The sequence below is a fragment of the Podarcis liolepis genome (genome assembly GCF_965112155.1).
Source record: "Podarcis liolepis genome assembly, chromosome: 7".
Taxonomy (NCBI): Eukaryota; Metazoa; Chordata; class Lepidosauria; order Squamata; family Lacertidae; genus Podarcis; species Podarcis liolepis.
The window spans coordinates 60,001,486-60,017,355 of NC_139561.1; the positions used below are offsets into that span (position 1 = coordinate 60,001,486).

General features: G+C 47.7%; 1 protein-coding gene across 1 annotated transcript in view; it reads left to right on the top strand.

Annotated features, from left to right (window-relative positions):
• The window catches only part of MACF1 (microtubule actin crosslinking factor 1), a 298,900-nt gene that overhangs the window by 82,635 nt on the left and 200,395 nt on the right, over window positions 1–15,870 (top strand). The window contains exon 3 of the mRNA XM_083512609.1: window positions 15,332–15,393. Coding sequence (XP_083368735.1) covers window positions 15,332–15,393 — 62 coding nt within the window. The remainder of the gene's footprint in view (window positions 1–15,331; window positions 15,394–15,870) is intronic.

The following is a 15,870-nucleotide window of genomic DNA, read 5'->3' on the forward strand; positions in this document are numbered from 1 at the left end:
TTGTAATCAGCGTAAATTACAGTGGGGCTGGATCTCAAGCGTGTACCTCTAGGATTGGATCTCCTCCCTCTCCTGTGCCCTCCGATTGGAATTTTCCACTGTAGTCAAGAGTAGGATCCATCAGTTTGGCAAAGCTGTGTTGGGGCAAGGCAGATCACACTATAATCTAGCATCAGATAGGTAGCCGTGTTGGTCTGCCATAGTCAAAATAAAAAAATTCCTTCCAGTAGCACCTTAAAGACCAACTGATATCTGAAGAAGTGTGCATGCACACGAAAGCTCATACCAAGAACTAACTTAGTTGGTCTTTAAGGTGCTACTGGAAGGAATTTTTTTATTATAATCTAGCATATTCACGATATAATATCTGACATATATTAGCAGTCCCCTCCCAAAAAAGTAACCCAAAGTGCCTTCCAGCATCAGATGAACATTAGAACCGAATATTAAAACCTGAACTTTTGCAGGTGCTGCCAGTGCCACAGCTAAGGCTGAGCACATGTAAGCAGTTTGGGCAAAGCCGCCTTATGAGTTTGCAGCCAAGATTTGCACAGGGGATTCCTCACCTTACACCCACAACCAATGTGCGATGCCCACTTGCAGAGAGCAGCTTGTCTCAATGGGAGGGTATTTTCAGTTCTACAGCTGAGTTTGGGAAGAATATAAAGAAGCAGGATTCGGGCCGGGAGGAGTGGGGAAAGTTGGTTCTGTGCTTGGTGGACCTGCGCTCTCTTGAACTGCTGGCAGCTTCTCACGTCTGTTATAAGGCCCCTGATGCTTTGCAAAGTCACCGAGTGTTAGGCTGGGGAAAGTGTTACTCACCAGGGAAATGTCAAGTAAGTGTGCAGTCTGGCCTGACACACACACACACACACACACTGGTCTGAGCTGAGCCAGAGGGTGACTCAGCTCTGAGAACGGAAGAGACATCTCTTTAAGAATTGGCATAAAGGGCTGGGAGTTTTGCAGATGACAGTTCCACAGCAACTGTCTCTTTCGGGAAATGAATAAACTGTGCATTTGTGCATCTTTTAAAAACTCTGACTGGAGCATGTGGCGGTTGTGGGTCATTTATCTTCCTTCCACAGGCTGCCTCTTGAAGCATCTGGCACAGAATCTGAATCCCTTAGAAATGTTTGTTTTTGTTTTCTTGTAAGGCAATGTTCCCTAGCTCTCCTTCTTAGGGGAGGGTGGGGCAGGACCATGGACTTATGTGCATGTGGGGGTGAATTGGAACGGGGAGGGCCTGATTCTCACATAATGCTGTGCCAGAGTTTCTTTAAGCTATGGTTTGTTGAACAAACCACAAGCTGCCCCACAGTTGAGCCAACAAACCTTGGCTTGTGTCTTCAAAGTTTGGTGTGTTTTCCGGCTGCTTTTGTAGCTTGGTACAGTGGTACCTCTGGTTGCGAGCGGGATCTGTTCCAGAGGCCCTTTCGCAACCTGAAAAGTGTGCAACCTTGAAGCACCGTATCTGCGCAGGTGCGTGGTGTGTTTTGGCGGATGCGTGAAGTGCGGTTGGCGAGCCCTGGAAGTAACCCTTTCTGGTACTTCCAGGTCACCGCAGGACGCAACCTGAAAAAACGTAACATGAAGCAAATGTAACATGAGGTATGACTGTAATTGTCTGGGGTGGGTGAGGTGGCCAACCAACCTTCCTCAGCTGAGAGAATTGCTGTCTCCTGTCACTTTCCCGCAGGGGCTAAGTAATTCCTCAGGACACTTAGACCAAATGCACCGTCTCTTTTTCTCAAGGGAGCAAAGAAGTTCAATTGCCTGGAAGTGAAAATGTATTTCCCTTTATTCTGGCCTATACACTGTGTTGCTTTCAGAAGGAGTTTAGCCTTTTTAAGCTCAGTAGACAAGAGTCACCACCCGCCACAATTTCAGCATCTGTAGTCAAGCACAGCCCACCTTTGGGGCATGAGACTGGAAATCTCTCTCTCTCTGAAAGCACAAGCCTATTTTTTTAACCAGTTGATTTCTTTTGTCCCTTCCTTGCCTTTTACAGAATATGCTGTACACAGGGACTATAAATAGGCCGGCCTTCCCCAACATGGCGTCTTCCCAGACATTTTGGACTACAGCTTTCATCAGCCCCAGCCAGCACAGCCAATGATCAGGGTTGATGGGAGTTGTAGTCCAAAATATATGGAAGGGACCAGGTTGCAGGGTAGCAGGAGGGGATGGAGGCTACACTAGGTTGTTTCACAGGGAACTGGCAGAAAATGACGCTTTCCTTGCTTGGTGGTGTTGGAGGCTGAAGAGGTAACAGGGTTTAGTGAGCAGGAAGAGGCTGTGGCAGAGAGCAGTCCAGAATCAAAGGCAGGAGAGGAGGGAGGACAGGAGATAGAGATGAGTAAGGCTTCTGAAGACGCCATGGAGTCTCTCCATCCTGCTGCAACCAGCTCCCCTCTGTCCTTGTCTCCCAGGACCAGAAGAGGTATGAAGAGGGAGGAGCAAAGCGAGACAAGACAATGGAGCCTTAGGCTGCTGGGAAAAGGAACCAGGGGAGGCACCTTGGAGAGCTGTGGGAAAGTGGGAACCTTCATTCCTCACAACTGCTTCACTGGGGCAAGATCTACTGGGAAGAGTTGCTCTGATCACTAGGCCTGCACTGTTTTGTGTTCTTTTGAATGAAGAGTTAACTTCACTGACACAGGGTGTGTTATTGCTGGCCTGCCCCTGACTCAAACTTCTGGCAGTGCTGTGGGCATGTAGTGGGAGGGAGAGCTTTTGCTCCTCTAGACAATTTTGAACTGAATTTTTCCTCTGAGAATCATTTGGCTGAGCTTGCACCCTGTCCTTGTTGGAACCCATCCCCTTTTAACCTCCTGCCTCCCTTCTTCTCTCTCCTTGCCCAGCAGTAGCCTGTGGTTGTTTGCATACAATATTCTCTCAAACAGGACGTGTGCAGAGAGCGCCTTGTCCTTCTGTTCCTGGGTGGCTTCTGGTGGCTCTTCCCTCTCTCTGTGTGTTTCATTTGGACTGTTGTGATGGTCGAGGCTGTTTCAGTTGCTCAATTCACAAGAGAGGCTTACTGTATTTTTAACAATTTCATATGAAAAAGCAGCAGAACAGGCACAGTGGCCGAGGAAGCAAACTGCACAATCAAGTTTATTTCTGGTTTTTCTTCACAAAGGGTAGGTGGAGAAAAATCCTTCCAGCACGGTGTCCTGGCGCTTTGGAGTGGGGGTTCCCCCAAACTTTTCCACACATGCTTTGAAATATGTGCTATTTTCTTCATCCTCCCACTGGTCTCTTCAAGCCACAACTCCCATCTGTTAATTCTCTGGGCGAATATTTACACTGCAGAGGATAGAGTAGAGTGACATTATTATTTTAATAAGTCCACAAACTAACGTGGAAGTTTGGAGAACTGACTTTAATAATGGAAATATAAGGAACTGAAACGGATAAATTTTCCCATCTGTGGGTGACCTTTTGGATATCTTATCTCCCAGGCTCTGAAATGTCTTAAACCACAGACAGTGGAGATGACTGGATTTCCTCTTATCTTATTTTGACCTGAGACCCAGATTGGAATCAGCCTAAATTAAAAGCAAAGAATCCAGGAAGCCTGTGAAAGTAGACATTTTTGGGGTGTACTTGTGGAAGAAATAGCAGCCTGGAGAGCAACTTCCCTCAGCCCCAGTGGGGATGGCAGTGGAGGGCACTCAATTGGGGAAGGCTTTCTTACAGTATCCTGGCATGGGGTGTGGGTGTGAAAATATTGTGCTTGTTTAAATACTACACTTGGCTTTTATGTAGCAATTTCAGAGTTTTTGCTTTTTTACATATCAGTGAAAACCTCCTTTTGAAAAGAAAAAAAACAAGAAATGGGATGCACAGTGTCAGGTTGTCTCTAAACGGAGCCAGTTGGGAACAATCGCTCACTGTCTTTTCCCTGGCATGGTGAGCCTGCCCAGTGGCCCCAAATGTAGCCACTGTGAACAAAAGTGGCAATGTTTCCCCTCCGTCCTTGGAAGACATTGACTGCTCTACGGCTTTGCATTTCTGAATAGGAAAGATCAGGATTTCTTAACCTGTGGGTGCCACTTGCCTATATTGGGCCTAAGCATTGAAACCAGGATAATATTATTATTAATAATATCATTTGTATAGTGCCACCAGTGTATAATAATAGTAATAGTAATAATAATAATGCTCTGCACATAATTAAAATTCCCCGAAGGTCATACAATCTACAATTCTTTATTAATTTGTTTAGCAAAATGCCTGTGGGCAAATGGGCATGTGTGGAGTTGTGTGAGTGAAGGAATGGCTTATATCTCACAAGGGCACCTGTGTGTGCAGCACATCACTATCTCTGCACATAGATGTGCATGGCATGTACACATACACTGCCATGGTAACCTTGGGGCTGCCTACACCCACATGGTACAGCACAACCCCCTGGATGTCTTTGGAGGGACTTTTCCAGTCCATCTGATGTGAGGTGGGTGGGGGATGGTGACGGCAGAAACAACCTTTTTTGAAAGTGGCACCTCAGCTTTGGTACACTCTCCCCATAGACATCAAGAGCATAAGAAGCAAACTCCCAAAGCTCAGGGCTTCACTTTTCCCCCTAGGAGTAAATGGTACTCATTCAGTTATGGGAGAAAGTGAAAAGGACATCATTGTGATGGGGTCTGTCCTTGTTCTCAGCTCCAGGGGCCATTGAGAACCAAGGCTTTTCCCATCTGCATAGCCACACCCCCTCATCTGCATAGCCCAGCCCTCTTGCCCTCCAGCTGTTTTGGACTCAACTCCCATCAGCCCCAGCCAGCACCTGCTGAGGTTTGCAATTCAATGAACTAAAAAAGCACTGAGCCAACTGGTCTCTCTTTTCCCCCTCCTGTCATCTGGAAGGGCTGTATGGGAGGCTGCTCTTTAGGCAGCCTGTCCTGAGCCAGCAGAAACCCTGCTCTGCCTTGTCTGTCCTGGCTCCTCAAGCAGTGCCTTCCCTGTTCTCTTCCAAACAAGCCTGCTTGGAGAGTGGGCATTCCAATGGGCTTAGGAATGGAAATTTAAGAGCATGACGCTCTCTCTCTTGAAGGGGGGGGGGGGAGAGGCTGAAGTTGGTTCATTTCATCACGTTGGTGGATGCCAAGGAAAGATGTTTGAGTCACCCGGACGCTCATTTGCTCACTTTCTCTGTCCGGAGTCCCCTTGCTCCGTCGGACATTTTTGTTTTGGAAGCAACAGAGGGCAGGCTGTTTCTCCCCCACCCTATGGGTTGATGAGAGAAGAAGAGAACCCCCCCCTCCTTCCAGAGACAGCTCTCTCTCCTCTCTCGCTCTTGCTCTCTTTCTCTCCTCTGAACTCTGTGCCTTTGCTGTTCTCGCCCGCCCTGTTCCGTGTGATGCTGTGTCTGGGCGCTTGCGGCCTCAAGAGAGGAATTTAAAACTCGGGATCTGTGATAACGGCAGGGGAACCAGGAGGCAAATGCCCCTTTTGAATGGCACTTTCTTGCCACCCACTGTGTTCGTCTTGAGTCACGTTCTTGGAGTTGCTGGGATCTTGTATTGGACGAAGAGCAGGAGGCAGGAAGGTACTGTTATTTGAGGACCAAAATGTACTCTCTCTCCCTCTCTCTTTCTGTGTATATGTGTTTGTTCTTCCACCTGACCTTGTTCAAAGCAGCAGTCCTCTTTTTCTGCTTGATGGCAAGAGGTCAGGAACAGCCCAGAAGCACTGCTGGGTTGGTGATGTCATGGAATATGCAGAAGACTCTGCTGGACACACATAAGAGAAGCTTCCAGAGGGTTAGACTTACGAGACTCTTTGTTGCACATAAGAAAGTTTCAGTACTTCCTTTAACTGTCAAAGAGCTCTGGGAATTGTAGTTCTTTGAGGAAACTAAATGAGTGGTCAGTTGACTCAGGTGATGCCCATGACTTAGCCCCTCTGCATGTCACCAGTGTTCATTGGTAGAAGAGCATTCTGATTTATGCCACAATGACAGTTTCCTAAGTGACAGCACTATGTGGCTATGTTTCTGGGGCCTTGTGTACATTTCTGCCTCATTTCTATGAATGGGGATTTTCAGTCTTACACTTCCTTAACATTCTGGTTTCCACACAATATCCCAGAGCACCATGCAAACCTAAAACTCAGCACTTGAAAAACTCTTTTTAGCACAAAGGATTAGAGAGCAAAGAAGAACAGGTGCCGCTGGGGAAGAACCAGCATGGCTTCTGCAAAGGAAGATATTGTAGAGCTGGAAATTCAACTTCATGTGCAGAGGCAGTGAAAAAGGCAAATTCCATGCTAGGGATAATTCAGAAAGGGACTGAAATTGAGACAGTGATATAGGAAGGAATGCTTATACAGTCATACCTCGAGTTGTGTTTGCTTCACGTTGCGTTTTTTCTGGTTATGAACATGGCAAACCCGGAAGTGTTTACTTCCGGGTTCACTGCTTCGCACATGCACAGGAGTGGCACTCTACTTACAGACTTTTCGGGGTGCGGACAGCACCCCGGAATGGATCACATCTGTAAGTAGAGGTACCACTGTATACCCATTAAAGTCTATTCTGTTCCAGCTTTGAACTGGGATGGGACTAAAGCCACCCTGCTCTGCTTCAGTGCATATTCTTGATGGTCTGATCCATTTGCTCTCTTTGTGCTCTGGCTTCACCTGCTGTTTGGGGAAGCAACCTTGAGCCTCTTTGTGGGAAGTCCCTTGATGAGTGCCGGACTCAGAAGTCAGCAGATGGCCCAAGGAAGAGGACTGAAAGCACAGGAGTCCAGTGAAGCTGGGGGATCCTGTCTGGGGAGCGTCTCCAGGGAGGTAGAAATGGGAAGCAAGTTAAGAAGCAGCCCCCAGCACAAGGAACTTCATGCACATGTCTGGGTAGACCATAGGTAGCCAGCATAGTGCCCTCCAGATGCTGGACTTCAGCTCCCATAAAGCCTAGCCAAGGACAGTGGGAGTTCTGAGTCCAACAACACTTTGATGGCAACATGTTGGCTACCTCTAAAGCAGACTGTAGCTCAGGCAAAAGGGTTGCACTTGATATGCTCCCAAAAGAGTAATCAGTGACTAGGTAGAGGATCGTGGGCTGGGCTGGACAGACAGGCAGGCAGGTTGCAAGAGAGGAAGCCTGATCATGAGAAAGTGATTGTTTGCTGAGTGTCTTTGCTTGAGAGATCACAGTTATAATCTCTGATGGAAACAGTTTTTCCAGAGAGACATGGTGACTTGTGAATGGTCCAAGATCATCAGCAAAGTGGGGGTGGCCTTTGCAACACTGTGGAAATCCTTGTTAATGTTTGGGGTGTGTGTGTATTGAATCATGGTTGGGTAAAGAAACCCTCTTCTAGAAGACAACTGAAGTTGAAGGTGATCCTAATTTACAATAGTGGTTGGTAATTACAGAACCTAGTGATGTATGGAAGTGAGAGCTGGACCATAAAGAAGGCTGATTGCCAAAGACTTGATGCTTTTGAATTATGGTGCTGGAGGAGACTCTTGAGAGTCCCATGGACTGCAAGAAGATCAAACCTATCCATTCTGAAGGAAATCAGCCCTGAGTGCTCACTGGAAGGACAGGTCGTGAAGCTGAGGCTCCAACACTTTGGCCACCTCATGAGAAGAGAAGACTCCCTGGAAAAGACCCTGATGTTGGGAAAGATGGAGGGCACAAGGAGAAGGGGACGACAGAGAACGAGATGGTTGGACAGTGTTCTCGAAGCTACAAACATGAGTCTGACCAAACTGCGGGAGGCAGTGGAAGACAGGAGTGCCTGGCGTGCTCTGGTCCATGGGGTCACGAAGAGTCGGGCACGACTAAACGACAAAACAACAACAACAAATTACAGAACCAGCATTGCTCTGGTTTAACTAAGCTCAGAATAGCAGGATGTGATTTTGTGTGTGTGTGTGTTAGGGATGGACAGACAGACACAGCTCAGCAAGAGGGCATCTGCTTTGCATACAAAAGGCTTCAGGTTCAATTCTTCTTAGCATTGCCAATTATAGGGCTGGGAAAGATTCCTGCCTGAAACCCCGGAGAGCTGCTGGCAGTCAGGTAAATTGGCACAAGGCAGCTTTCTGCATCCCTATGTACTGTCAGTCTTTTTCTTTCATCAAGTGCATGTTTCTGGTTAGTCCTTTGCTACAGAACCCATTGAGAACCTGGAACCCAGTTACCTATCCTGTGTATCGGATCGGAACCTGACTGTTTCATAAGGCAGCCTTTGTGGTGTCCAGCTGCAGATCTTGTAATTGCTGGAGGCTTTGCAGCAGCCTTTCTCAAGCTGGTGTCCTCCAGACATTTCAGACTACAATTCCCATCAGCCCACCACATCACCATGTAGCCATGAAGGCTAGGGCAGGTGGGGCAGTCCAAAACACCCAGTGGGCACAAGGTTGTAGAAGGCTGCTGTAAAGAATCTTCCAAAGGGCACAGCTGGGTCCGTGCTTTGCTCTGTTTGAGAAGTGCCTTTGGTTTGTTATTTTTTCCCATTGCTGTCTTTTTGTGCTGAGCTCCTCCGGCTGCCCTGAGCCTCCTCCCTGCTCCCCCTTCCGTCTGTTAGGCCAGCCCAGGTCACTGACAATAGCAGCTTTGCTGTGGCCTCTGTTCTTGGCCTTGGTCAGGAATGCCAGACGGTTGGTTGGTTATCTTCTGGGTGGGCAAGGGGGGAATGTGGGCAAGGGTGGGATAGCGGGTAGCCAGCCAGTGAGGCAGCAGCGGGGGCTGCTGAGAGTTGAGCAGTCGGGTGGTAACAGGTTGCTTATCAGAAGGACTCTCTGGGAAAAGATTAAGCCGTTGAAGATAAGCTGGCAAGACCTTGATGTTGTTGGTGAGAAGGAGCAAGGGACTTATTCTTAGCTCAGTGGATAGGATAGTGTCTCTCTCTCTTTGTGTGTGTGTGTATGTTGGGGGTGGGAGGGCTAATCTCATTAGACACCAAGATCTACCCAGGAGGAGTAAGGCTGGGTGACAGGCTCATAAGGGAGGAGGAAAAGCATCGGACAGAGTACTCATGGAGTTATTTCCTGGGTGGCAGTGAAGGAAGCCAGAAGCTGATGTTTTCTGCTGGGCCTGGCTGCTGCCAGGGTGCTTAAGTGATGCTGGAGCTTTGTGCTTAACTTGCTGGAAGTGGGGAGCACTCAGCTTGGCTCAAAGAGACTGAAGTGGAGTTATATTTAGAAGAAGAGGAAAAGGAAGATGACTGATAAGCTAGCCCCCGTTATCTCTGCCGTGGACGCTCCACACCATTGCCCTCCTCAAATGGCGTAGTCTTCTGCTGAGCTAGTGCTTTTGCAGAGCTGAGCTCTGGAAATTTTGGGGACTGTCTTCAGCTTGAGGATGTTTTATTTGTGAAGATGCTGCAGGCCCCCAATGAATGGAGAGAAAGAAGAACAGCCTATTGTTCTGCCTTAGTGTTTCAGTCCGTCTGGTGACTCTGGGAGTTCACATTAGAACCAGGAGGCAAACAGCCTGGAGCTGCATTGCTGAGTTCTCTTGAGAGAGGTGCTGGCTGGACCTTCTGACTCCCACATGCTGCTTGCTGCATGGAGGTGGCAACTTGGGTGTGATGGAGTTTTGGCTGGAAGTTGGGATTTTTAGAGAGAAAAAGCTGAAGAACTGGAAAATTCCTCTTCTGTTCCAAGTCCCTGAGTAGTCATGAGTTGTCCTTCCCAGTGTGTCTTGGATTTGTACTCTTGCTCAACCTGAAGAAGAGAATCTTTTTCTCAGTCTCATTTCTCTCTTGAGGAGTGGTGGACCTGCTGAATGCTTTTTACATCTATTTTGACCTGATCGCCTCCTTTCTTGAGTGCAAAGGTGATGGTGGGAATAGGGAGTTTCCACCAAGGACATTGTAGTGACTGAATGAAGTGTAACCCATTCTGGGGTGCGGCAGGATATTGACCAACCTCCTTGCTGCTGCCGAATCTTCATGCACAGCTGAGGCCTGTGCCTGCCTGCCCCTTTGAGGTCTGGTGATGATGTGGCTATTTTGAAATATTTGTGCTGGACCACCGTATTATTTTTGTTTTGCTTGTGTCTCAGAGGGTTTTTTCTGTCTCTCCCCAACTATGGAAGACGTTGGCACCTTCTTGCAAAGTGAACCCCTTTCTCTTTGAAGCCTCTGAGGCTCCCTTCTGTGTGGGACTGTTTGCAGAGATGTTCTGAAGGGAGGCTCATGCGCGTGCGCACTTTCTTTTGCTGCTGATCACGAAGGAGGAAGCTGTGGGAGGAGCTGTGGTGAGGAAGCCGGCAGCCAGGGCATGGGACTAGGAGACCACGTTGAGGATAACAGACTCCAGGGGAAACCAGGAGTTGGAAGAGCTCTCTTGCAAACCAAGGACTTGATGCCAATGGCACTGGGCTCTAAGGGGTCCATGTGGCACATCTTCAGAGGGGAGAGGGAGCTGAACGCCCACCTCGTGTGCAAGATGTGCTGCTTTGGTTAGTACGGCCTCCTCGTTTGTTACATCTTCCTTGATGGTGGGGGGGGGGGAGTGGATTGCGTGGCAGCCTCATCCTAAGCATGGCTACTCAGAGGTTACTCATGGTTACTTCACTTGCTTCCTATAAAGTGTCCTGAGGAGTAAAGCCTGATCCTTCTGTCACTCTCCTCTGGCTCATCTTTCTGTTTTCCCTTTCTTTTTTTAATTCCAGCCTTGTAGGAAGAGAATTTGGGGCATCAAAGGAAGGTTTCTGGGGGAAAAGAAAGGGGGAGCAGAAAGGGCTGTGCTAAGAGTGGAGGCAGCTGCCTTGAGCAAGAGATTTTGGCCACTGATAGAGGAGGGGTGTGGGGGGGTACAGAACTGATTCATAGCTGGGGCACAATTCACCAGAAAGGGGCATCCTGTGCAATGGGTGGAAATGGTGTGACTCTAGTTCACTTAAGCTCAGTGTGACTTGCACAGGAAAACTTAAAACAGAGGGTTGGGCCTTGACTTCTAATGGGCTTTGCTGCTGCTTTGTAACAAGGGACTATCTTTTCCACACATTTTTGTAACCGTTATTTTGTTGGAGAAACGCATTGCAAAATTCAGAGAAGTGCAAATTTTGAAGCTTAGCCATGTTTCAGTTCACTTGTTGTTTTGGGAAGTACAAGTTTGGGAGCTTTGCATTAAAATGTGAACTGAACCAAATTTTCCCCCAAGTCATGTAGTAGATACAGTTGTTGTCCTCCCTCCCTCCCTCCCTCCCTCCCTCAGTCTTTTCTGCTGACTGGTGAGAATATACTTTCTCCCTCTTCTGAAGCCATAACTAGATATTGGTTAGTTGATAGAAATGCAACACTAAGTTATGGTGTGATAAGGGAAATTTAATGTAGCGTGGAGATGGTTTTCTTCTGTAAAGGTACGTATTTTCTGTTCTTGGGTGGTTTTTTTGGAATGTTCTTTTTGGGAACCGCTTCCTGCAAGGATGGGGAGCCTGTGGCCCTCTAGAGGCAGGCTGGACTCTAACTCCCATTAGCATGGTTAATGGTCCAGGGATGATGGGAATTGTAGTTCAGCAAAATCTGGAGGGCTGCAATATTCACCACCCCTGATGTACATATTGTTTATGTTAAGTGATAATAAAGTAAACATATATTGGGGATACATACAGTGGTACCTCGGGTTAAGTACTTAATTCGTTCTGGAGGTCCGTTCCTAACCTGAAACTGTTCTTAACCTGAAGCACCACTTTAGCTAATGGGGCCTCCTGCTGCCGCGCCGCTGGAGCCCGATTTCTGTTCTTTTCCTGAAGCAAAGTTCTTAACCTGAAGCACTATTTCTGGGTTAGCGGAGTCTGTAACCTGAAGCGTATGTAACTGTATTGTAATTGTATACAAAATCTTTTTTTATTATTTTTAAAAATTGATTATATGAGTACTTAAGTGAAATAGTGAAGAGCATATGTTCCTTTATTTCCCCTACCTGTTGCCCTCCAGATGATTCAGAGCACAGTTCTCAGCAGCCTCTGCCAGCATGTATCATGGACTGGCTGGATGCAGAGGGAATGGTGGGAAGCACCAGGTGGGAAGAAAGTTCTGAACCTGGGGATTGGTGGTGGGACGATGAGTAGTCAGAGGTAGAAGACTGGGCAGAGGAGGTGTTGGAAGCTGAAGAGGTGACTGGGTTTCGTGAGCAGGAAGAGGCTGTGGCACAGAGCAGTCCAGAATCAAAGGCAGAAGTGAAGGCTTGAGAGAAAGGGGGCCAAAAGGCAGAGAGGAGTCAGGCTAGTGAAGAAGCCAGGGGGTCTCCCTTTCCTGCTGCAACCAGCTCCCCTCTTCCCAGTCTCCCAGAACCACAAGAGGTATGAAGATGGATGAGCAAAGATAGGCATGGTGATGGAGTCTCAGATTGCTTGGGAAGGAACTGATGGGTGGGAAGGAGACTTAGGCAAGATCTACCGGGATGATTTGCTGTGCTCACTAGGCCTGGCCTCCTGAGTTGACCTCATTTCCTTGAATAAAAAATTAACTTCACTGACACTGAATGGTTTATTGCTAACCTGCCCTTGACACTTGCTCCCAACAGCACAGCTATGCTGGCTGGTGCTGATGGGAGTTGTAGTCCACACCATCTGGCGAGCACTTGCTTGCCGACGAGCTGCTTTCAAAGGCCGTCACTGACCAGAGTGCAGAAAGCATTAATAAGCCAAGACGGAAGCATTGTGAGGCAGGATTCTGGGTGTTGTTCTGCAGGTAACCTTAAGAAAATAGAAATGTTTCTGAATTCCCAAGAAAATGTCAGTGCAAGTAACTCGTTCACAGCTGATTATTCAAATATGCTGATTTTCCCCCAAATGAGAATATAGTATCAATGGGTAGAGATTTCAGGGTATTCTCCCAGTAACCTGCTGGAGGTGCATCTTCTGGGCTGGTGTCCTATCTGCAGCCACCCAATAGCAGTGCAGCTGAGTGGACAGAGAGGCATTTGGGAGCCATCAGGTCCCGATAAGATTTGGGAAGGTCTTTAACCTTACCAGGGACACGGGTGGTGCTGTGGTCTGAACCACTGAGCCTTGGGCTTGCCGATCAAAAGGTTGGTGGTTCGAATCCCCACGACGGGATGAACTCCAGTTGCTCAGTCCCAGCTCCTGCCAACCAGCAGTTCGAAAGCACACAAAAAAGTGCAAGTAGATAAATAGGTACTGCTCCGGCAGGAAGGTAAACGGCGTTTCCATGCGCTGCTCTGGTGTCGGTGTTCCATTGAGCCAGAAGTGGCTTAGTCGTACTAGCCACGTGACTCGGAAAAACTGTCTGTGGAGCGGACAAAGGCCGGCTCCCTTGGCCTGTAAAGTGAGATGAGCTCTGCAACCCCAGAGTCGTTCATGACTGGACTTAACTGTCAGGGGTCCCCTTTACCTTTACCTTTAATCTTACCAGTGCAGCCCCCTGAAAATGAAATGAGTCTTGCAGTTATGATGGGAGGAACTGGAGGCACCTTGGCTCTGTGTTTCCACAATGTTTCATGGTGATTTTCTTGAAATAGCAAATATATTTTGAAAAGCGTTTTGTAGAGCATGGGTGGCTCACCTTTGTTTGACCTGAGAGCAGCTCTCAAGGTTGGCTGACCCTCATGGTGCTCTTTGTTGAAGTGGCTGTAGCTACTCAACATGCGAATGTCAGTAATAAATAGCCCATCCCTGGAGAGTGATTAGAATGGGGTTGCCCCCGGGGGTAGGGGTAGGGGCTCCTTGCTCCTTGCTTGCTTTTTAAATCTGCAGATGTTTAAAAATCTATACAAGGCCCTTTGAGGAAAAGACCCATTGATGTTTTGGCTAGGCTTCCACAGAAGGAGAGTCCTTGAGCATGACAGCCTGTGCGCATGAATCACAATAAATTGTGCTTGCTCTTGGATCTTGATTGCAGAGAGGCCAAAGGTCAGGGCTGGGTGAATTTGTGCTGGAGATGATAGGACTCAAAAAATAAAAAATAGAGGGGTGGGTGGGGGAGTGTGTGATGGGTTTGTTCCCCAGAATATGCAGAGTTGTGATGATTCGCACAGGGCACCAATGCCCATGGATCTTTATAGATCAGCTTAAGCAGAGAACAATAGTAAGGTCCCTTCTCAAAGTATAAATTAGGCTTCTCCAACCTGGTACCCTCCAGATGTTTTGGATTACAACTCCCATCAGCCCCAATATAATTTAGCTGTGCTGGCTGGAACTGATGGGAGTTGTAGTCCAAAACATCTGGAATGCACCTGGTTTCAGAAGGCTGATGGAGTCTCCTTCCTTGGAGGTTTTTAAGCAGAAGTTGGATGGCCATCTGTCATGGATGCTTTCCTACTCTACAGTTCTATCATTCTGTGAACTTGGGCAATGCAAGAGAGAAGAAGGGGAGGCAGGAAAGGGAATTGTTAGAGAGTAACAAGGAGTGTATCACTTCCAGTAACCAGGCCAAGATGTGTGGTGTGTTGGATTTTTCGGGCTTTCATATTAATTTTAAATTAGTCTGGAGTCTCATAATCAATGTTTGTGAGTAGCCTCACAAAAAAGCACTGCTCATTATTGACAGCATTGCAGACCTTTTAATATGTAGCCTTTGTCCCCTTTCAGGGTCTGTTTGGGGTGTTGATGAGGGAAGTACTTATATAGCATGAATTTGCTAGTGAAGATGGAGTTGGTAAACCTTGGATTCGGTGTGCAGCTTGGCTTCCTTGCTGAAGTTGCCTGGAGCTGTTTCCTCTGCAAGGGTCCTCTGGTGGTGTCCCCCACCCTACTGCACAATGTGCTCTGGGTTGATCTGGGCTGTGGGGATGGCCCTATGTTTCACACTGAAGTTGGATTGAAAACTTGGACTCAAACGGCTTTGAGTTGGCTGGGGGAGGGAGTTGCTTGTAGCACAGAACTGGTGGGCATCTGCTCCAAGGTGGGAAGGGTGCTGAGAGCAGAACCCTCACCCCCCATATGAGATGTATCTATAGCCTGGGGTGCTTGGGTTTTAAAAAAAGCTTCAGGTGTCCTTGGGTTGAGCTTGAGGGCCTAAAATAAATTTTAAATCCCTAAAATCCAATGAACCAAAATACAGTGAAAGAATAAGCCGCTAATTGCCTGCATTGTTTTAGGCTCTAGAAGGGTAGCTTCTTACAACCGATAAATGCACTTGGTTTATGTCGTTTATAAAACCTCTGCGCTCAGGAAAGGCAGCAAAAGGTACAGGCTGAGACCCTTGTTCGAGAAAGCAACCTGTGTCTGTGTGTGCATAGTTTGGCCTCTCCCTAAGTGCCCTTGAAGGCATGCATCAGCTCCGAGAAAAGCTTGTGATGCTGCTGCTTGTCACCTGCAACGCGAAATGCTCTTTGTTTTTCCAAGTGACTGATTTGCTAACTTAGGCCTCTCTCTCTCTCTCTCTGCTCTTTTTAACAGATGAACGGGATCGGGTCCAGAAAAAGACTTTCACCAAATGGGTGAATAAGCACCTGATGAAGGTAAGCACGGTGCTGTTTCTGATTCTATCTTATCACTACCAGCAGCCAGCATGGTGGGGCAGAACCACCCTCCCAACCACCCTGTTGCTGCAGTTTACCTGGGACCGGGCAAGGCACCATGGCAGTGAGGTTGGTGCTGCACAGGTACACTGGCAGAGCCAGCCGCATGCTCCTGCTGTTGCGTCTGCACAGCCCCAAATTCCCCACTACCCTATCTTGCCCTGGCTGCCTCCAGGTAAGCTGCAGTGATGCTGATGTCAGGAGGCACCCCACTACTGGCTGCTACTGCTTAGCACCTAACAAGAGCTTGTTAGATTATCCTCTCCTCCTTTATTTATTGTTTGCACCATGGCATATGCTCAGTTTTGAAAGGCTCTGGGGCTTCTGTTATGCATATATCCCTATTCTCATTACTGAGAATAGTAGTGCGCATTCTTTTTTTTCTTTTTCTTTTTGAAAATGTAGCATGCTCTTAGT